Raw genomic sequence first — 23,871 nt, forward strand, 5'->3', positions numbered from 1 at the left:
AAAAGGAAAAAAATTTAAAGATATTTATTAATTCGTCTGAAAATAACAATAAACCAGCTATATGTGAACATCACATTTTTATAAAAAAGAAGTTTAGTGACAAGAGTAGCAGAGTTGAACATTTCTGCAAATATTTTAATGCCTGCCTTAATAGAAGACAGCTGGATTCTCATATCTGCTTCTGCACTCACTCTGTTGTGCTGTCATTGTCATGTAGCCCCTGGAAAACTCCACACGTGACAGGAAAAAGTGAAAAGCAAATCATGCCTTCGCTTTACGAGTGAAAATAGTTCTGTCCTTGCAGATCCTCTCTAAAATCGTTGAGCTTGCTCCTTTAATACTGTTTCAGGCATTAGGTTCTTCACGTGAGCCTGGTGCCTCTGTTGATTTGAGCTTTTCTCAAACCTTCGGTAGTATCTGGTGGTGGGCCGAGGGTATCTGAGATTTCCTGCCTGCCTATCTGAACCCTGTCTGCTGCAGCCTGCCAGCAAAGGCAAACAACGTGCTGCCAAGGGATGTGCCAGCAGCCACTAGTCCCAGCGTGGGCATCCCCTTTCTTACCGAGGGTAACAGGGTCTGCATCTTCCCCTTGAATACCGTACTGCTTCATTTCCTCCTATGTTGCTATCAGTTTAGCAATAGGTCTGACAGGTTTCTCTGCTCATCAATGCTTCCTTATCCCGTTTCTTTCTCTTATATTAGTTTTTCTTCCCAGGATACACCCTCTAATAATGTATCTAATTATTTCCTACAGAATCTAGGTGGTAAAATCTGAAGTGGTGCATTTCTAAACCCTCTCTGTTTCGCCCTCTGGATTCTTCCTAAACTGACCTCATTCTACCATTACAAAGGATGAAAGGTACTTTAAAATCTAGTCATGTCAACTTCACTGCTCTCCAAACAGGAGCCATTCATTCCATAAGCCAATGCCTAACTTTGGTTTCCTCCACTACTCCACTTTTTAATGCCCTCTCTGCCTATTCAGGGATAAACAGCCCAAGGCCAAAGAACTAATTCCAATCATACCCTTTCAACATTTGTACAGCAAAGGAAGGCTGGGGATGGGAGTGGGAAGTCCCCCCAAAGTAAGATGTCTAATAATTCTAGTCTCCACTGACTTTCCCTTCTCACATTCTCACAGAACTCCAGAACCCTGAATTTAGAATGGACCTTAGCAACCTATATCAACTACCCTCATCTTACAAATGAAGAAACTGGGGCACAGAAAAGTTACTGCTTGTCTATGGTCATGTGGATAACACCCAGAAGCCTAAAAGTTTCTTTTTTTTAAGTCTTTATTGAATTTGTTATAATATTGTTTCTATTTTATTTATTTTTAAAATTAATTAATTTATTTTTGGCTGCGTTGGGTCTTTGTTGCTGTGCACGGGCTTTCTCTAGCTGCAGCGAGCGGGGGCTGCTCTTCGTTGCAGCGCGCGGGCTTCTCATTGCGGGGGCTTCTCTTGTTGCGGAGCACGGGCTCTAGGCGCGCAGGCTTCAGTAGTTGTGGCATGTGGGCTCAGCAGTTGTGGCTCGTGGGCTCTAGAGCGCAGGTTCACTAGTTGTGGCGCACGGGCTTAGTTGCTCCGCGGCATGTGGGATCTTCCCAGACCAGGGCTCGAACCCGTGCCCCCGGAATTGGCAGGTGGATTCTTAAACACTGCACCACCAGGGAAGTCCCTATGTTTTGGTGTTTTTGGCCCCGAGGCATGTGGGATCTTAGCTCCCTGACCAGGGATCAAACCCACACCCCCTGCATTGGAAGGAGAAGTCTTAAGCACTGGACCACCAGGGAAGCCCCAGCCTAAAAGGTTCTGCTTCTGCTTTCAGAATTTTCTTCACCCCTCTATGTGAGTATTCAAGTTCAACACTGTTTCATTATTCCATGGCCTATAATTGGGACACTTGATTTTATGTTCTTTTATTATTAACTTTCCTTTCACAGGTTTAATATTTTTTAGTTTGAACTCACAAACTTATTAAAAAACATTTTTAAACCAATAAATAATGTTAACACTGTTAGCTAATAGAGGCATCCCTATCTAAAGTCTCGCCCAGTATTTGCTGTAATAGCTTGCAAAATTTTTACCTCAGAATTCACTATCTGAACGAATGAAGTGCTCTACTGTAGCTGTACTTGAGCTAGTGAGAATGTTTAAACTGAGAGGATGCAGAGCATGCTGTGTTCCTACTCAGCTGGTCTCTGATGGGATCGCAGGTCCTGCTCATACTTTTTAAAATGTGTTACGCATTATCACTATCATCTTCCTCTCATTAAGTGAATTTAACTTCCCAGGAAGTGGAAAAGGCTGTGAAGAAATTAGGTGAGCCAAGACGCCTAAAAGGCCCACAGAGGGGGATAAATGTTGGAAGTAATAAGGCTTATTGAGATATGAGGGCAGAGGGGCATAGCTTGGCCATGCACACATCGCATCTCACATGTCCGTGGAAACTGGACATGTGAGAACTTAATGAAAGGAATGAAGAAAACTTAATGAAAATATTCTTGGATCTGAACAGCTTCACTGGGTAAACCGAGAATGAATAATAATTTGAAAAATCTAAAGAAATACCTTATGCAATAGACTGATCTCCATAATTAGCATTTAAAATACTTTACTACTATAAAGAATCTTTGGTGGGTTATTACTGACTCCAATAACAGATGTATCAACGGGCAGAACGCTGCTTTGTTCCTGTGCCTGTAAAAGCCCTGAACACCGCCTACTGGCAGGTCACTGCGATCAGGGCTCCCTACGGTGCAACAGTATGAATAAAGCTTTCCTTCTATGTTTTAGCTCAGTTTCCGGGTTAAGACAGTGTTTCAGTGCTTCAATTATATTTGGGAAACGGATAAGGGATTTGGGGTGGATTATCATTCTTCCAACTTAAAAATATATAGGCTTTCTGTATCTAAAAAGTTTCAGACATGGATTAGATAAGAGTTGTGAGGGATACCCCTTAATTATTTTCAATGGAACCAGGTAGTTTTTTTTAATGTCTTGATACTCAGACTAGGGTCCCTGAATCAGCAGCATTGGTATCACCATCGGGCTGGCTAGAAATGCAGCTCCTTGGATTCTACTCTAGATTAACTGAACCTGAATCTACATTTTAACAGGATCCCCAAGTGATTTGTATGTATATTGAAGTTTGAGAAGCTCTGGCCTAGTGGATAAAGCTGGCTGCCCAATTAGCATATATTCCTACTGTTGGGGTTCTGGGCAGGTCACCCCCAAATATGCCAAAGTGCCACATTGATGATTTTGAATTAAAGTTACTTAAGAAAAAGCTGGTGCAAGAAGGACACTTTGACCCTCCTGTCTCCCTGAAAACAAGAACTGAATCTCTTAATGTGAAAGGTGCCCTCCCTGTACCAGGAGGGAGAGAGCCAACCTTATCACCAGTGACAGGGAACTGGGGACCAAGAAGGCTGTATAAACAAGCCTGTTCTTCTTTGCTGATTTACTACTCCAAGCCCAAACCCTGTTAAGATTCTTCACTAATTAAAAACCCAAACCTAAGGTTCTTTGTCCTGTCAATTCCTCACAAAATTTATTGTTTCTTTGTCTACAAAGTATGAGAGCTGCCTGCCTTGGTTACTTCTTAGCTTCTTATTTCTCTGAGACCTCCCTAAGTATGATTTAAATTTGTTTTTTTCTCGTGGTAATGTTTTGCCTCAATTTAATTTTTAGGCCAGCCAAAAGAACTCAAGAAGGAGAGGGGGAAAATTTTCTCCTCCTTGACACTACTTTCCTCCTTCTTACTTATTAACACATCCTGATTTTTTTTTTTTTTTTTTTTTTTTTTTAATGACATCTAGCTCCTCCCCATGAAGCTATGTCCTTAAGAGGAAGTTGACCTCCCTCTCTGGACTCCCAACCCTGACTCCAGAGTGAGTTTACTGGCCTGGAATAATCCCATTCGCCTTGCCAATCACTGTTTCAGGAATGGGAGTGTAACTCAGTTCTGAGCAATGAGACGTAAGTGGAAGTCAGTTCAAGGTTCCTCCACTCTAAGAGAGCCAGAGGTAAAGGCAGCTTCCGTTTCTCTGGACAGTCATGTCTGCATGTGGATACTAAAAGTTGCTGCAGACATCTCCTGGTAGCCTAAGGATGAAGCCAACACCAGGGCTGGGGGAATACAGTGACAGAACCTGGGTCCCTGAGGACATTTTTAAGCCACTGAGTCAGTCAACCCTCAAGCTGGTCTATCTCTGGACTTCCTGTCATATGAGAAACACTTTCATTAGGAATTTCTGTTTCTTACATCCAAAATCACCCTAAATAATACAAAGAGATAATCATTGATGGTACTGAACAAAAAGCTCAGATATCACAGACTATTTTCCATTAGATGGTTTTTTTAAAACCCGACAATTCCAAAAGGGTCAAATATTTTCTTCCTAAAGCAAGATTTTTATTGGCTGTGTCCTCTCTCATTCCTAGAATGGAGTGATGCTTATAATTTGTGGAATCAAATAGTACTTATAAAAATTAAAAAATGGAACAGTGGGCCCTTAAAATGAACCTACAAGTCATATTATACATTTTCATTTATCTTCTGTAACATTTATTTTCAATATACTTACTTTTCTAATCTAAGAAAATTTTGTAAGATACTTTATAATGCCAAATGTTTGGATGCTACATTTTTTTTTTTTTTGGCTGCTACATTTAAACACATATAAATCACAGTAGAAATTATTAAGAACAATGTAGCAATAGACATTCGACACAGAAGAAAAAGCAAATATATTAAGATGCATATTATTAATACAAAATATTAGGAGCAGTCTGCATTATCACATCAGATAGATTTTTATGGTTTAATTTCAACTACCTTCCAATTTTTTTGCATTACAAATATGATTTTAAGAAACCTGTCACTTCAAGAAAAACTGACAGTATCTGTTGGCAATCGTAAAATCTGAGCATTTTAGCAAAAATTAGAATTTTTGATAAACCTGAGTTTGATAGCTTCCCAAGAGCTTTCTAGTGAGATTGGTAGTGATATTAACAACTGTGATTTCTGTATGGTATATTATGAAATATGTCAACATTTATATGCTCAGTGAACCAACATTTTCCAAATAACCTATACATCACGTTACAAAACCATGCAAGGGCAAACAATACATTCAAAATGTAAGACCGAGCAATAAGTTCTAATGTAACGGACTACAAATTAATATCAGTTTCAAACTGCACATTGCAACTAACATTTAAGAAACTACTACTGGGCCTCCTTGGTGGCGCAGTGGTTGAGAGTCTGCCTGCCAATGCAGGGGACACACGTTCGGGCCCTGGTCTGTGAAGATCCCACATGCCGCGGAGCAACTAGGCCCGTGAGCCACAACTACTGAGCCTGCGCGTCTGAAGCCTGTGCTCCGCAACAAGAGAGGCCGCGATAGTGAGAGGCTCGCGCACCGCGATGAAGAGTGGCCCCCGCTCGCCACAACTAGAGAAAGCCCTCACACAGAAACGAAGACCCAACACAACCAAAAATAAATAAATAAATAATTAAAAACTTAAAAAAAAAAGAAACTACTATTTGTGGAATCTTGGTGTGGTATCAAAAAAAAATCTAAAATTAACGGAAAAGGCTATTAAAACACTCCATTTCCAGTTATATATCCTTGTAAAGCCAGATTTTCTTCATACACTTCAACCAAAACAATATATCACAATAGCTGTATGCAGAGGCTGACATGAGAATACAGCTATTGCCAGGCATTAGAAACTAGCAAAAATCACTAACTTTTTTGGAATTATAGTTACGTTGTATAGAACATGTTACTTATATTAATACATAATGGGGCTTCCCTGGTGGCGCAGTGGTTAGGAATCCGCCTGCCAATGCAGGGGACACGGGTTCGTGACCCGGTCCGGGAAGATCCCACATGCCGCGGAGCGACTAGGCCCGTGAGCCACAACTGCTGAGCCTGCGCGTCTGGAGCCTGTGCTCTGCAACGGGAGAGGCCGCGACAGTGAGAGGCCCGCGCACCGCGATGAAGAGTGGCCCCCGCTCGCCGCAACTGGAGAAAGCCCTCGCACAGAAACGAAGACCCAACACAGCCAAAAATAAATAATAAAATACAAATAAATAAATTTTAAAAAAGATACATAATGGGTTTACTATTACTATTCTTAAATGAACTAATAAATATTTTTTAAACTTCTGATTTAATTTCTAATATGGTAAATATTTATATAGCTATAACCCACTAAACAAAAGCTCCCTGGGGTCCTCAATAATTTCTAAAAGAGTGCTTTTAGTCTTAAGGCCAAAAAGTTTGAGAACTGTTATGCTAGAGCACTGGGACTGGTGCTGGAGATCCGGAAGAGATGAAGACAAAGGCAGCACTCAACCTGACGAATTATCAACCCGATTCGTCATACACCTGATCTTACAGACTGCAAAGTGGCCATTACAATTTTTTTTTTTTAAGTGAAAACTGTTACACTAAATGGCTTGATAAAAAATTAGAGATATTCCCTAGAGAAGAATACTAATCAAATATATTAAAGATTATAATGCAGACAGAGGCACAGACTTATTCTGTGTATTTCAGACGGCAAACCTAAAGCTAATGGGTAACTGTTACAAAATCAAATTTCAGTGAAACATGACAAACACTTCCTGACCGTCAGAGCTGTGAACAACAGAAGAGTCCTCCCAGTCCGTCAGTTAATAAATACTGTCTATTAAGTGCCAGTACTTGCTAGATTTGGGGATTCCATCAAGGAATAAGATGCTGCCCTCATGTTGCTTACACTAATTCCAGAGTCTCATGGAAGGAAATATGTTTTTGTGAGAGAGAGGCAGGGATGGGGTACGCAGCTTCTACACAGAATGTTCAGAAAGAGTATCCCTGAGAAGGTGACATAGAAGCTGAGACCCTAGAAACAGACTGAAGTAGCCTCTACAAAGAGAAAGGCCAACGGCAAGTGCCAAATGCCTCATGAATGCAAAGTATTCTGAGAACAGTAAGGAAGCAGTGTGACTGGACCAAGGGGTGAGGAGAGAGACAGAGGAAAGGAGATGTAGGCCAGTATCCATATGATGGGCAGCAGTGAATCATTCATCACCCTTAACTGCGCGTTAGACCAAGTGCATCAGACTCTCATGGCAGAGCCTAGGCGTCGGTATTTAGCAGTTTGTTTTGATAATTTAACAGTTCTCCAGGTGATGCTAATGTACTGCCTCGGGTGAAAATCACTGATATAAAGTCTGTTAGCCTATGAAAAGGAATTTGGATTTAACCTAAGACTAAGCCCACTGAAGAGTTAAGAAGGAAACTAGTAGGATTGATTTATTTTTTAAAAGATCACTCTTGGTTGTTAGGGGAAGAAGGAGAGGGGCAAGAATAGAAAACTCAATCCTGAAAGTTTTAAGAGACTGAATGAGCATTTATCAGGAAAGATATATTGAGTAGAGGCTTAACCACTAGATGGTAATAGCCAATGCCAAGAATCTGCTTTTTCAGACACACTAAACATCAATAGGTACGATCAGAGCAAAGAAAACATATAAAAGAGGGAATATTCACAAGTGTAAACTGCTCCAAAATACACTTTATCAATCTGACTATGAGACTCATTTGACTAAATAGGGGATTTATTTATGCCCTTACATTGCCACCATATGTAAATTATGTAGCTGAAGATTTATTCTTTCAAATAACATTTCAAACAAACGAAGACAGTGAGTCCTATTTACAACTTAAAAATTTTATCTCCAACTGCCCCAAAACCTAACCAGCAAGCTCAATATTTTTACAGTTTTATATTAACTAGTCAAAGATAAAGTTCAAAGTTGCTTTTATTTCACCTGGAATATATTGTTCCCTTCAAACTAAATAATGGGTAATAATAAATTGAGACAGAAATACAGCAATCAGGATTATCCTAATTCTAAAATACTTCTATCTTAAAGCAACTAAAACTTGAATTATGCTATTTCATCAACTTGGTAATTATTTTCAAGTAATGCTCTTTCGCCTTTAATTTAAAATCTGAATAGTCTCCTACAGTTTACTCTGAGTTCTCTAATTTGCCAGCATTCTTGCCACTTTCCCCGAAACAGGTCAGGTTATTTTAACCTTAGTGCTGCTGCCTTTCTCAAAGAAGAAAGTGAAATATATCTTAACGCCCGTGTCTCTACCAAACGTGGGAAAACATCTGGCTCCCCTTCTCTTGTTTACTTTATCCATCTGGCCTCTCCAGGCATTTTGAGTTTGTAAGGCACTAAACAGAATCAGTATGAAGTAGTTTCTAGTCCTAGCTGAGTAGCTTTGCAGTAATATAAACAATGATATTCCAGATATTTTAAAATGGAATATTTGGTAAAGTTATGATAATATCAATGATCCCAAACAATAAAACGTACCTACTAGAAAAATCAAGGCAAATTCATATCATTTAATATTTAAGTTCAATATAATATTAAGTTTAAGTTCAATACACACTTTTTAAAATTACCTTTTAAAAGATGATTCAGGTCCATTGTGTCATGTAAGACATTTTGCTTGTATCTGTGGTCTAAATGGGAATCCAACACTGTCGACATTGAGGCAAGACTGGGCTCATGTTTTTCTTTCCCTGTTTTGGCTGATTTCAAAGATTTTGAATTATTTTTAAAATCCTCAACATTTTCATATACTTCTTGACTCACGTTCTCTTGCCTTTTAACTTTCATTTTTTGATCGTTTGACGCACCCAGTTCAAAAGACTGAACAGGGCTGATGTCCGGAGTCGATAAAGGAGTGACATCTGTCACAGTATCTTCAGATTCCTCGGTGTAGTCACCGACTTTTGGTTTAGTACTTGAAGTCTGTGCTCCTGTTGATTTTTCTCCCAGTTTATATTTCTGTTTTGGTGGCAAGTGGGTTACACCAGACAGACGCTTCTTTAATGATGGAGATGAATCAGATAAACAGACATCAGACCCGGTATTTGAACAGTCTGTATCGGAACTTGAAGACGAGGAGGACAGAGAAGAAGAGGAGGAAGAAGAATTACTTCTGGTATACTTTTTACTTATGCTTTTCTTGAAGTTATTAGATGGTTTAGCTGACTTTGATCTGACATGATGGTTTTTCTCATCATCACTGCTTTCCTCTCCATCTGTAGAGTAATCACGTTCACCTTTTAGAATTTTGGGAATGCTACTTGGGATGGGCAAGTGTATTTTATGTTCTACTGTAGCATCACACAATTTTGATCTTGAAGAAGTGGTCAAGGACAAAGAATTCCTAGCTTGTACATTATCATTTTCTATGGGGTGTTCTTCTGGAGGAATTTTCTCATTTCTTTCAATTCCCTTCTCAGTAAGATCATTTTTCCTTCTTTGTATTCCAAATTTCAAGTTTACATTTTCCGTATCTTTATCTATTCTCTCTTCATCGTCATAATTTTGCTTGTCAAAAACTGAGTTGCTTTCACATTTCTTTGCTTCTTCAAAGTCACTGTCAAAGAAAGAATGGTCCACTTCACCTTCTGATATATCTCCAAACCGATCCATGACGGCAAACATATATCTGAAAAGAGGGAAAGTGTAACCATCAGATGAAAGAGTAACTTCCAAATACTTTTCATTTTGCAAATTTTCCAAAACTGAGAAGTTTGGGTAATAGATAAAGAGAAACATGAAACAAACAAAAAAAACACCACCAAAAAACCAGTAACTCGGACTTCCCTGGTGGCACAGTGGTTAAGAATCCACCTGGCAATGCAGGGGACACGGGTTCGATCCCTGGTCCGGGAAGATCCCACATGCCGCGGAGCAACTAAGCCCATGCACCACAACTACTGAGCCTGCACTCTAGAGCCCGTGAGCCACAACTACTGAAGCCCGCTTGCCACAAGTACTGAGCCTGCGCTCTAGAGTCCGTGCACCACAACTACTGAAGCCAGCGCGCCTAGAGCCCGTGCTCCGCAACAAGAGAAGCCACCGCATTGAGAAGCCTGCGTACCACAATGAAGAGTAGCCCCCGCTCGCTGCAACTAGAGAAAGCCCGTGTGCAGCAATGAAGACCCAACGCAGCCAAAAATAAATAAATAAATAAATAAATAAATAAATTTATTTTTTAAAAAAACCCAATAACTCAGTGAAATGATAATGGGGCTACAGGGATAATATCAAGTAGCACCAATGATCTGAACAGTAAGTAAGTCTAATAGTTTGGTTCACAAGAAAATAATAAGAGATCAGGCATATCACAAACATGGATACCTAGACTGAACTCCAAGGAAAACCTGAATTCTATAAATTAAGTACAGTTAGAGTTTAGAATAAGAAAGGATGGTGTTAGAACCTCTTCAGATCAGCCTAGCCAGCCCAAACACACATCATTCTGGTAGAAATAGTTCAATGGGGATTAACAAACTTCCCTATTTCAGTACTTGTCTTTGTCCTATTCTGTTCCTTCACTGCCCTTACTGGGGGAGCAGCAGGAGATAACTCCTATTAAAAGTAAAAGCTCCCTCTGTCCCTTCTTAAAGAGGAACAAAAACTCTAAGACACACGTATACACAGTACAGGGAGCTTGGAGGAAAAACTTCTGAATATTTAATCACATATTGTTACATAACCACAATAAAAAGGGGAAAGTGTGCATGTCTCATTGTGCTAAAGGGAGTCCAGCGTAAGAGAGATTTAGTATCTACTGAGATAGTAGACGGGCTGTCTAAAATGGAAAAATTAAGGCATATTATTTAGACACATGGAGTTAAATATTAGAAATGGATTAAAAAGTTCAAAGCAATTGCTGCTAACGTGGTGCCGGGACCACTATTTTGGTTATAAATCTTAAACTATTAGTTGACCTGTAAATTTATATGTGTACTACTAAGGTAAAAAATTAAAATTGATTTTGAAGTATTTTAATACTTCATGCAATTGGGATTAAACTGGAAACGTCAGTATAAAGTCATATTTTTCTTTCTCTCTTATTACAGGGGTCTACGCAGCAGTGTCACAGAATCTGTCACTAATAATCTAGAATTCAGAGTTTGACCTCTCTAATACTATTCTCCACTAAAACCACCCCTCAAAACCAAGATCCTTTGGAAGGCAGCTGATTCCAAATGCCTTAATAAACAATAAGCCTAGAGTAGTGGTAATAAAACAAAGGATTCAGTTTAAAGGGGCTTCCACTGTCCAAGCTGGACAATTCTGCACTGAAGAACAAAAAAACACAAAATACACTTAAAAATAAAAAAGTAATTCTGTGGAAAGCCATTAGTTGATAATGATATTCAAAAGAGGCAAATAACATGAGCTATGTCAAGGGAAGGGTATATACAAAATTCCAATAATAATAATATGTAGCCAACAATCCAATTATGGGTTCACTATATTCAAATCATGATTAATTCCGTTACACCACATCAAGCAATAAAAGACTATGTAATCTGTATCCTAAATCAGCCATGATACTCTGCAGCCTTTGTTTAAGTGACCCTGCAATCTATAAAAACAAGTAGGTAGAGACATGATTTAAAAAGCAACCAAACATACTATTAACACTAATGTGACAGATTAATATGATAGGTTAAGGTTTCTGCCGTTAAAGTTTTGAAATACTTAAGAGATTCTGATATATTAAACTTGCAAAAATTTAACTGTAATCAACTTTTAAACACTTAAGGGAATCTGATTAAATCAGTAAGTTTAGACTTAGGTTTATAAAAAACATCTAAGTACTTAGGTTTCCTTTGTGAGATCTATAAGTGTGTCTTGTTAGCTGTTTGAGGTACTTAAGAAAATCAAATATAGTAAAACTGTAATCGTGCCATTAATTAAGCAGGTTTGCAAATGGTATACAGTATTCAGGAAAATTTAAGCTAAATGAAGATAAATTAAGAGAGGATTAAGTACAAGTGAGTTTTAAAATTCTAACACATTATTATATTTAAACTGAAATAAGATGTAAGTAGATTTTAAAGATTTCAGAAAAATTAGACTGTAAAACTTATTCCTAATAAATATTAAATACAAGAAATATTATTTCCTGTAGCATGGATTAATGGCCTCTTTATGTTTTAAAATTCAAATCCACAGAAGGAAGCCTCCTCCCCAAAGGTTTTACATATGTTAAAAAAAAGAAAAATTCAAACAAGTAAATTTTAAAGATCTAATTGGCTTTATTGAACAATTCATGAATCAGGCAGCATCCCACCCAGGAGTAGAGGGGAGCTCCAAAGGGCTACAGAAAGGGAAAAGTTTTTAAAGGCAAGGCAAGGAACTCATATATAAAAAAGACTATTTCAGGCTTAGGTAACCTACCCATGGGGGACGAAAGGGGTCTGTGTGGCAGTTTACCTCATCTCCCTTTGGGGGATGGACAGGGCCCTGTGACAGATTACCTTACTGGTGCTGACCAGAACATTTCTGACTGACCGGTTAAGACTACATTTCTGGGGGAGGTTGAAGCTTCAAGTAGGTTAGGTATGAAGCCCCGGTTTGGCGGGGTGGCCCAGCAGACGTGACTCCATCTGCAGCCTGTAGTTTTCTTTTTAACAACTCCCCCGTTTTGATCAGACTCAGCTTAAATGAGAGATGTGATTAAAATCTAAGGCATTAGCACCACTCTCAGCTACTGCTCTGAAGTTCTCAGAGTTTGTTGTTCCTTTGTGTGGCATCCAGAGGTTATGATGTTTTTGCTTAACCCGTGTGATATTCACAGGTCACAGCTTCAGGCTCAATCTTTAAGTCAGTCATTTTCTTCTTTACTTTTCTGACATTCAGTCTTAGGGAGATCATTTCCTTGATGGTTAGTGGCTGTGACTGTGCGTTACAGCATTTCTTTTAATACTGAAAAAAACTTGAATATAGGAATATTATGAATCCATTAAAATAATTATTTAAATCAGGGGTCAGCAAACTACTGTGCCTGGGCTAAATGCGGCCGCCCACCATTTGTTTCGTAAGTAAAGTTTTATTGGGACACAGCCCCACTCACAGGTTTAGGAACTGTCTCTGACAGCTTTCCCACTACACCTGCAGAGTTAAGTAGCTGTGACCGATACCATAGGGCCCACAAAGCCTAAAATATTTACCAGCTGACCCCTTTAATGAAAAATTTTGTGGACCCTGATTTAGGTGCTATTATCGGCATGAAAAATGCATAATACAAAATTGTTATCCATCTTGGGTTAATAATACAATTTAGAAATTTAAACAAAAACTAGGGGAAAAAAGAACAAAAATGAAGAGTTGAAAAATCAACAATCCCGTTGCATTTTTAATATTTCCATTACTGTTATTGTAATAGTGTTCATGCAATAAGCTAAGCAAGTAAGTGATAACAGGGAGTCTGCACAGTGAAAAAGAACAAACTGAGTCAGACACTCAGGCTCAAAACTTGGTTCTGCCGCTTCCCAGTTGTGTGTTCCTGGGCACAAGTACAAGGATGTTCACCACAGCCCTGGCGGTAACAGCCCTGACTTAGAAAAAACTCAATGTCTAGTAAGAGGAAAATGGATAAGCAAAATGTTGTATATGATATATTATATATCAGTCAAAAAGGATAAGCTGAGATCTACAAAAATTATATTTACCAAGAGAAAAGAATTAAATGAATGACAATACAATTATGAAAAACAACACACACACACAAAACAAAACTAAATTCTCAAAGGCACAAACATATAAATAAAATTCTACAGCATGCGCTGGGAGGACATACATTAAACATCTAAGAGTATGAGCCTATGAGCGGAGGGAGGAATGAGGCTGGGCAAGTGGACAAAGGAGAAAAGTTAAGAACCTGGGCAGAGGCCTGTGATTACAGGTCATCACAGACCGAAAGAGTACGACTGATCGTTATCAATCCAATTCTGCCCACCTGAGTTCAAAAAGAAAAACTACAAATCAAATCAGCTACTGAATGATGGACAGCTCTTATTAACATTGTCATTAAATTCTCCCCAAAGTCACCCTTTTTTGTAAGATAATTCACCCTTTAATCCAAAATGTCAAGAATAAAAGAATAAAAGAGCTGTGGTTACTGTTTTTCCCATGGTTAAGACTGCCTTTAGGACTCAAGAAAATTTTTTACAAGTTTCTTAAAATTTTAAAAGCGAATGGTTTCATAGCACAGCCCAGAGCACAAATTTTCCTAGCCAGTTTAAAAAACAAATCTTTTAAAAAGCTAATCATCCAAATCATTCCAACTTCCATCCCTCTGCAAAACTTGTTTACATTTCTATAGAAATAAAATTACTAACATAACTAAGTCTCACTTGTACTAGTGCTGTTATTCTACTACTACTAATAGCCAGAACTATTGAGTACTTACATGTTAGCATTGTTCTAAGTGCATTACAAGTATTAACTCATTGAATCTCTACAATAACTTTAAGAGATTTCGTCACTCCCATTTGGCAGAGAGGAAGCTGAAGCAGACCAAGAACTTGCCCGAAGCCATACAGCTAAGAAGTGGCACAGCCAAGATTCTAAAGCAGGCTGTCTTGAGGATCAGGCTACTAACCACTGTTCTACTCTGCTTCAAAGTATGGTCCTTCGAAAAGGCTAGGAACTGAGACTTCCTTTTTTGAACTTTAAAACACATTGTTGTGATATCTATTATTTATTTGATGGTAAACAGTGGGCAAGATAAGAAGACCCTCCCGTCACAGGGATTTTTAAGGGAAATGGGACTTGTTTAGCAATAGAGCTTTAGAAACAGTTCTTTGCAAAAAAGGGTGGTCTGTACAGTTAAAATTAGATACATATGCCAGTGTTTGCCACACATTTTACTAGATATATTTGCTGTGTAGCAGTTTCCCTCTAATAAATTAATCTGGAACAAATTCCTTGGCATTGCAAATTAAATAAACCAGTCACCTTAGGTAAATTTAGAAGTGTTAACCTAGGTAATAGGTTTGAATTAACTTGTGACTCTCTATCCCAAGCTGAGCTTGGGACCCAACCCCCTTTCCAAAGAGAGTAATGAATTCCAAAGGTATTTCTGGCAAGGAGAGTGACATTTCTGGAAGTCACTAAACCTGGGGTAGCAACATACAGTGTAGGACAACTTGCATTACATTCTGCTTGGTCAAACCATTGGGTTGGCCAAAAAGTTCATTCAGGTTTTTCCGCAACATCTTTTTGAATGAAGCACTTAGCCCTGGGTGCTATGGTGAAGAGTCTAGAACTGAAGTTATGATTAATTGGTTTACAGACCAAGGGCTCATAGGAATAAAAGAAATGACTAAGAGAAAGGGTGTGTTCAGACTTGAGAGCTATTATTTGTAGCTCCAGAGGTAGAACTTGCATCAACAGATGGAGTGCATACGAAAGCTGTTTTGAGTTTAACATTAGAATTGCTCAAAAATGGAATGGGCTGCCTTCTAAAATTAGGAGCCGTAAATCACTACATAATGTTGGAGCAAAGACTGGATGGCCATTTGCTAGGATGCTGCAGAGGGAATTATAAATTTGGAGGCTATGACCTTTCCCAACCCTAACATGAACTAGGTCTAAATCCCAAAGTCTAACCGTAAGCCAAATGATTACAGATCCTTCTTTTGAAATCCCTGTTTTTCAAAGCTGTTTCCCGTCTTTCCTGTCTTACCAGACTAGGAACTCCTGCTATCTTGCTCATCTTTATATCCTAGTGCCTAAAATAGGACGTGACAAATACTAGACATTCAAAGAATGTTTATCTGATGAAGGAGTTTGGAGTTAGGAGATTTAAGGCTGAGCCCTAGTTCTGCTCTTTGCTAGCCAGTTACGTAAGCAGAAAAATCACCTCTTTCACCTGAGCTAGTTTCCTACAGCTGTCCCTCATCCCCCCTCTCTCACACACACCGGAATCAACTATCCCCTTACCTGCATTTACAAGGCTCCTATAGTCCCCAGTACGTGTAAGCATCTGTCTCTCTAAGTGGTCACAGTTCGTGAGAGGGGTGCATAGCCCATTGCCTGGGAGACTTTTCAGGTTTAAGTTTAGGTTCATAACATCCAACAGACCGGTTATTGTAAGGACTTAAACATTCAGGTGATTTAATTAACGGAAAAATTATCCAACTGTCCCACTAAGCAATCCTTTTGATAACATTCACTTCAAAGTTAGTGAGATTCAAATCAAATGACAGTTCATCAGGCTGCAATAACCCTGCTCGTGCTCAATGAGGACAAGTACTTGCCAAAGGTGCCCGGGAATCACTTGGACACTCACAATTTGTACAGCCCCTGCAGAACCAGCAATAGAAATACTGATGCTTTCAGGTTACATCAGGAAAACACACAAATAGGAATCTGGCATTTTTAACTGCCATTTTGATACTGTGACATTACATTTCTGTAGTTTGACATATGATTTGGTCCAAAGAAGGTAACCGATTGGGTACACGAAGATCTCGGGCCAAAGTAAACACCCGTATTCCAGGAACTCAAGTTCCTTACACGACCCCCTCCTGATCCCGCTAGGTAGCGAATAATAACTGACATCCCCCTCCAGCCTCAGGGGTCAGGGGCAAGTCCCCGGAGGTGGGCGGCGGTGACCTGAGCCGGGATCCCGGTCGCGACCACGTCTCAAATTCACGGCCGACCCCGACCACCAAGCCACTCGCAAACGCGCCCCAGGGCAGGCCGGGCCGTCCCACCGCGGCCGGCTGGGGCTGCGGGCCCCGTGGTCCCGCCGGCCCGGACGCCTCCGCGGTGGTTACATCCGCCGTCCGAGGGTCTGCCCGGGCCGCAGAGGAGGTGGGTCGCAGGGCTGGGGGCCCGGCCGGCCCGCCTTCCTAACCTCCCGCGCCGGCTTCCGCATACCGACCCTGCGTGCTCGCCGAGGCCTGGGCTCCGGAGAAGAAAACGGATCCCGAACGGGGGGCGGGGGCTCTGCGAGGGGAGGAAGGGTCGCCCGCGCGCCGCTCACCTGGGCACCGCGACCACCGCAAGCTCCCAGCGCCGCCCGCAGCGTTCCGGCCTCGCGCACGCGCACGCGCTCCTGCAGCCCCTCCACGCGGCCCCGGCGGCGGCTCGAGCTTCCGGAGGCGGAGAGAGCGGCACGGGAAAAGAGGTCGTAGGGGCACGCGGCGGGTCCCTTGGGAACCGGGCGGAGCCAGAGGGCCGGCGCGGCGCCGCTCCTCGCGGCGGGCGTCACAGAGCGCGACGGGCCGGCCCCGCTCAGGCCGGCGTGGGGCGCGAGGCCTGCCCGACGACCCTTCTCTCGAATGGCAAGGGACGCGGGAAGAGAGTGATCTCCGCGCCCTCGGCTGCCCGGTGCCCCTCCAGGGTGTTAACTGCTGCTGCCTCTCGGCTGTTAACCGCAGTGCGGGTGGACCTAGTTGTTGCAGTGGCTGATGTCATGAGGAAAGCTGCTTTAATTATCTTGTACCCGAAGAGCAGCAATGATAATAAATACGGAAGCGGCTGTGTCTGTGATTATTTCTATCAGCAAAGTTAAGTTCAAAGAATTAGTTAGCTTTATGGGCCAGGGGCTGGTAACACATTAGAAAGTCCTCTGACTACTGGTAAATGAGATGGGTAGTTAAAACAATCTAAGAAAAATGATTTCTGTCCAATGTATTGAATGCAGCAATTTTTCGTTTTTGAACTCGCGGGCACATAGTGGGTGTGGTAGAACAATGGTGCCCCATAGATGCCCACCTCCTATTCCCAAACCTGTGAATATGATGCTTTACATGGCAAAAGGGACTTTGTGATTAAGGATCTTTAGATGGGCAAATCAACCTAGGTTATCCCAGGTGAGCTCAATCATAAGGGTCCTTATACGAGGGGAGGCAAGAAATTCGGGGTCAGTAATAAAAGACATGGCACTAGAAGCAAGAGGTTGTAATACACAGCATGGTGACTATAGTTAATACCCTGTTGTATATTTGATAGTAGCTGAAAGAATAGATCTTAAAAGTTTTCATCCTAAGGAAAATAAATTTGTATACATGTGAGGCAATCAATGTTAACTAGACTTGCAGTGATCATTTTGTAATATGTACATAAATCATTTTGTTGTACACCTTAATGTTATATGTCAATTATACCTCAATAAAACTGGGTTAAAAAACTTTTTTTTTTTAAAAAGAAGCAGCAAGAGGTCGGAGTGATGCAAGGGGCAGTGAGCCAAGAATTGAAGGCACATCTGGAAGCTGACAAAGGGAAGAAAGGGGATTCTCCCCTTGAAGCCTCCAGAAGAAATTCAGCCCAGCCCGTACCTTGATTTTAGATTTTGACCTACAGAAAGGTAAGAGAATAAATTTGTGTTGTTTTAAACTGCTAAGTTTGTAGTAATTTGTTACGGCAGCAACAGGAAATTAATACAATAGGTACCCAATATTTTTTACATGAAAGTGTAGGGAAAGGAACTCCTGGTTACCCATATCCTAGGGAGTCTCATTAAGAAATTGGCTCTATTTTTGTTCTTCATTATGCATTTCGTACTTATTGGTCGTAACTACCAACAAGCACAGAGGATCATTTCTCTGTCGTTTTAGGAGGCTAAAAGGAAGGATTTCACTTAATTTTGCTTGAAAAAACTATGCTGACACCATTTTCCAGGGATGGTTGTCTACCCTGTGGTCAGTTTATTATACAAAGGAGTTGAATAGCCATTTCTCCAAAGAAGATGGCCAATAAGCACATGGAAAGGTGTTCAATATCATTAATCATTAGGGAATGCAAATTAAAACCATGAGATACCACCTCGCATACATTGGGATGGCTATTAAAACAAAACAAAACAAAACAAAACAAACAGAAAATAACAAGGGTTGGCAAAGATGGGGAGAGATAGGAACCCTTGTGCATTGCTCCTGGGAATGTAAAATGGTGTTGCCACTGTGGAAAACTATGGCAGTTCCTCAAAAAATTGAACACAGAATTACCATCTGACCTAGCAATTTCACTTCTGGATGTATACCCAGAAGAACTGAAAGCAGAGTCTCAAACAGATATTTATACACCCATGTTCAGAGCAGCATTATTCACAATAATGCTTCCAAAAGATGGAAGCAACCCAAATGTCCATCAACAGATGACTGGATAAACAAATGTCCATCAACAGATGACTGGATAAACAAAATGTGGTATATACAAGTAATGAAATATTCAGCCATAAAAAGTAACAAAATTCTGACACATCCTACAACATGGATGAACCTTGAAAACGTTACACTAAATAAAAGAAGCTAGACAGGAAAGGACAAATATTATATGATTCCACTTGCATGAGGTACCTAAAATAGGCAAGTCATAGCAACAGAAATTAGGATAGAAATTCCCAAGGGGAGAAGGGAATGGGGAGTTATTGTTTAATGGGTACAGAGTTTCAGTACGCAATGACAAAAATATTCTGGAGATGGATAGTGGTGATGTTGTGCAACAATGTGAAAGCATTAATGCCACTGAATTATGTTAAAAATGACAAATTGCAAATTTTGTGTATATTTTACCATGATAAAAAAATAAGATTATTATATCTCAAGCTTTAATTTTGGCTCTTTTCTGTGCTATGAATTTGTAAGTTTTGCCCTTTCCCTGATTTTCTTTTCCTGAAGGAGCGTCTATATTGAATGAATGAACCAATGAACTATATTGTAAATAAGCTCCTTCAGGACACAGATTTTATTTGCTTTGTTCCTCTTCATAGTTCATATGAGGTCATCAACTCATAGGTGAAAAAAGGTCTTTCCCCAGATTCACTGAATCTGTACTCTTTTGTCAGAAAAGATGTAAATATTATCCCTCCTATCCTTTTTAAAAATTGTTCCTCACTTATTTGTAAACCTCCCGAAACAATATAGGCTTGACTATTTCTATAGAGAGCTATTAAAAGACTCTTCCATTTTATCTGGCAGTTTTTTCACTATGCTAAACTTCCTTTAGGTTATGAGCAAATGTACACCCATTGGAAGACTTTTTTGTTTTTTAAATTTAGGAATCAAGTTTTGAAGGATGAAATATTTACTGCGTTAAAGTTTATAAACCAGCTTAAAAATTGTGTAGTGTAGTCCCATATCTTTTGAGTATCTAAAAGGCTAGTTCAACATACCTAAACACTATAATAAATAGAAGAAATTCAGAAAGCAAAATGACTTAGATTCCCAGGAAAGGTAACATTTGAAATTTCCTTAACTCCCACAAAGCAGAAATAGTAGCCCTCCTCTTGTCACCCTAGAACTTGGTAATACCTTTCTTATAATATGTATTACATTGCTTTATGCCTCCCTTCCCCACCCCAATTAGACTGTGAGCTCTTCAAGGACAGAGACCGTATTTTATACTACTTTCTAGCAAAGCCCCTGGCTAATATTTTTGGACTGAGTGAGAGAATGACTAGAAGTCACGTACTGCCTTTCAGAAGTTTACAATCTATTTAAAAGCCAAGTATGGAATTCCCTGGCAGTCCAATGCAGGGGGTGCGGTTTGGATCCCTGGTCAGGGAACTAAGATCCCACATGCCTTGTGGTGTGTCCAGGAAAAAAGCCAAATGAATGCCATTATTATTGTATTGGTTTTGTAAGGACATTTTCATGTAATGTAGAAAGCAGTTTGTTTTGTCCTTTGACATTACTTTTAACTATTGTATTTGAAGGATAGCATAATGAAGGAGAATCCTATAATTTAGGTCCTACCACCAACTAGCTATGTGATTTTGGGCAAGTCATGTAACTTTTTTGAACCTCAGTTCCCTCATCTGCAAAATGGGATTTTAATATTTAACTCTATATTCCTTTATAGAGTTGTAGTGAGAAACATATGTTTTAAAAAGGATTTCTGAAAGTTCAAGTTCCTGTTCAAATATGAAATATTTTTATTACTGTTATTTTGTCTGTTCAATTATTATTCTAGATATAGTTTCCCAGAAGGATAACATTTATTCATTGAAAAATATTTAAATTAAGGGCCTACTCTGTGCCAACCCCTGTTCTGAACTGTGATTAATTCTCTAATACTAATTTTTACTTCCCCAAAATATGTTCTCTTTCCTATAGCAAATAAATGACAAATCAGAGACACTGACTTCTTTTAGGTAGTGTATAAAAGCTGTATATAATCTTAAATGCATAGCGTTAATCTTAAAATATTCAATATCCTTTCCTAATTTATGCAAGTACATGTAATAATTGTGTGCTGCCTACTTTATATTTTACTCTGCTCATGACAAATATGAAACAGCATATAAGTCAGTTCAAAAGTTTTTCAGCATGCATATATTTTGGAGAAATTAGATAAAAAGTAAACAATTTATTTTCTTTCTCTATAATCTGCTGTCCAATAATACTGGATATCAAAATCTAAATGAGCTTAGAATTTTCTTTTATGCTTTGTGTTTCATAACTTGAAAATATTAGGGTAAAATAAAGCTAACGGCTACATCACCAAACTTCCAGCTGACAAACACAGTTGTACACTGCCTCCTATGTCCCTATCCTTATCCAGGCTCTTTTCTCTATCTCATAGGTAGATGGAAGCAGATTATGAACAAGAACAGGAACAAGAAATGTGAACTTTAACATGTTTGAGGGATAAGTCCTTAGATGCTACTGATTTTGGTGACCAGCCAGATGATCCACCAAAAACTGACTAGTAGGGCTTCCCTGGTGGCGCAGTGGTTGAGAATCCGCCTGCCAATGCAGGGGACACGGGTTCGAGCCCTGGTCTGGGAAGATCCCACATGCCGCGGAGCAGCTAGGCCCGTGAGCCACAACTACTGAGCCTGCGCGTCTGGAGCCTGTGCTCCGCAACAAGAGAGGCCGCGACAGTGAGAGAGGCCCGCGCAGCGCGATGAAGAGTGGCCCCCGCTTGCCGTAACTGGAGAAAGCCCTCGCACAGAAATGAAGACCCAACACAGCCAAAAAAAAAAAAAAAAAAAAAACAAAAAACTGACTAGTATATTCTGTCAAAGTAAATTGTGGCGGGTTGTTAAAGTAATGGAACCAATGAATTACACCTCCCAATGTTTAAATCCACGCCTAGGCCCCCTCTCCTATTTAACTCCTGGTTGGGCCATATGATTTGCTTTGGCCAATGGGATATTAGCAAACGTAACACAAGCGAAAGCTTAAAAAGAACTTGTAGTATATATCACATCTCTGAGATTGTCATGTGAAGAAGCCCAAGCTACCTCTTGGAGGATAAGAACACAGGGAGCAGAGACAAGCCATCTCAATGGAGGCTCCGTAGCCCAAGCAGCCCCAGCTTATGCACCAGGAGATCACAGTGTTGTTAGTGACCCAGGCAAGAAGAACAGAACTGCCCAATGACCCCAGCCCAGTTGCTGACCTACAAAATCATAAGCAAATAAAATGGTTGTTATTTGGTGGTGGTTTGTTATACAACAGCAGATAATTGACATACTCTGTTTCCCTAAATTTCAGGTCAAAACTTAAGTAAATTGAAATTATCCTTTTTTTTGTGTGATCTACCCTTGTCAATTCTTTATCTTGATACCAGCTAATTTAGTTTACAATACTTTCCTTTGTAATTCTCTCTCTTTGAAGATTAATACAAAGACACTTCTGCCTGAAAGTTTCCCAATATGAATATTTTTACTTACTAATAAGGAGCCCCACTCAGCATAATTTATATATCTGTGTTCTAAAATTTTGTTCAGAGTTTCATCTTCCTCTTCAAAATGCTGCAGTATGTTTCCTTTAAGCTTTAACAGTCTACTATTTTTTAAATAAATTTATTTATTTTAGTTATTTTATTTTATTTTTTTGGCTGCCTTGCGTCTTCTTTGCTGCTCACGGTCTTTCTCTAGTTGCGGTGAGCGGGGGCCACTCCTTGTTGCGGTGTGTGGGCTTCTCATTGCGGTGGCGTCTCTTGTTGCAGAGCACGGGCTCCAGGCGCGCGGGCTCAGTAGTTGTGGCTCGCGGGCCCTAGAGCGCAGGCTCAGTAGTTGTGGCACATGGGCTTAGTTGCTCTGTGGCATGTGGGATCTTCCCGGACCAGGGCTCGAACCCGTGTCCCCTGCATTGGCAGGGAGATTCTTAACCACTGCACCACCAGGGAAGCCCTACCATTTGTTTTTAAAGTATTTTATAATTTTTTCACTTTTACTTTTTGAAGTTTGGGCATACTTATGTCTGTATTTTCTGTAAACCACACTCTGCTTGAAAGTTACCGGAAAGAGAGGTTAACGGACCTGTTAGGGTCTTGCAGTGAATCAGTAGGAGAAACTATAATGATACCTAGGTCTTTTGATTCATGTTAATACCTATTGACAGTTTTACCCAAAGTGGTCAAAGGCAAATACTGTGGTTTTCTCTCTAATCCTGTGGTTACCTTCAAGGAGAGCCAGGGGATTTAAGGAGAAATATACTAAATAGTGAAGGGAAAGATGCATCACATATTTTGACAGAGATTGGGTGTTGTCTACCTGTTTACACTATCTAATATTTTAAATGTCAATTTTTCACTTAATTTGTCCTTATAATATCCCAGTGAGTTCAGACAGACACCATTCCCATCTTACATAATAATGAAGATAGCCTGTGGAGCATTTAATTATAACCCGTCAGAATCTGCTGGCCATAAGGAATATAAATAAGGCATCTCTACTTAATTTGGTCTTTAACTTAGACCTGGTAGGACTCAACACCGACTTCTGGGAGGGAACACCGGATTCTAATTTAATACCTGACTTCTCCCTCAATACCTCCTGATCCCAGGCACTCCCTTGTATATCGTACCACCTCTCAGTGTTCCTCAGACCTTGCACAGGGTAGAAACCCAACTACTACTTGTTAAGTAAATGTTTGAATTGTCAATGCTGACTTAGCAATACGACATATGCTTTAAGGAAGTTTTCTGACCACGAGTGTACATTTCTCCAGATCTGCATTCCTGGCAACAATATACAGGTGTGTTGGAAAGATCATTGTCTTAAGAGTTACA

The 23,871-nt window shown here is 40.0% G+C and overlaps 1 protein-coding gene and 1 long non-coding RNA gene across 4 annotated transcripts in view; one reads left to right on the plus strand and one right to left on the minus strand.

Moving 5' to 3' along the window:
* CFAP97 (cilia and flagella associated protein 97) overlaps positions 1-17,019 on the minus strand; it is a 35,248-nt gene extending 18,229 nt beyond the window's left edge. For 2 of the 3 annotated variants that reach the window (XM_036838806.1, XM_036838808.1), the window contains exons 1-2: positions 16,889-17,019; positions 8,484-9,541 (exon numbers count right to left, since the gene is read on the minus strand). In XM_036838806.1, the coding sequence (XP_036694701.1) occupies positions 8,484-9,537 (1,054 nt within the window). In that variant the 5' untranslated portion in view covers positions 9,538-9,541; positions 16,889-17,019. Of the gene's footprint in view, positions 1-8,483; positions 9,542-16,786 lie in introns of all 3 variants that reach the window. The other variant, XM_036838807.1, reaches the window with a different exon arrangement.
* On the plus strand, positions 16,969-21,665 carry LOC118887913. Its single transcript, XR_005018203.1, has 3 exons — positions 16,969-17,032; positions 18,056-18,214; positions 21,433-21,665. It is a non-coding gene; the product is annotated as an uncharacterized LOC118887913 (long non-coding RNA).
* The last annotated feature ends 2,206 nt before the right edge of the window (positions 21,666-23,871 follow it).

This window comes from Balaenoptera musculus, chromosome 21 (assembly GCF_009873245.2).
Source record: "Balaenoptera musculus isolate JJ_BM4_2016_0621 chromosome 21, mBalMus1.pri.v3, whole genome shotgun sequence".
NCBI lineage: Eukaryota > Metazoa > Chordata > Mammalia > Artiodactyla > Balaenopteridae > Balaenoptera > Balaenoptera musculus.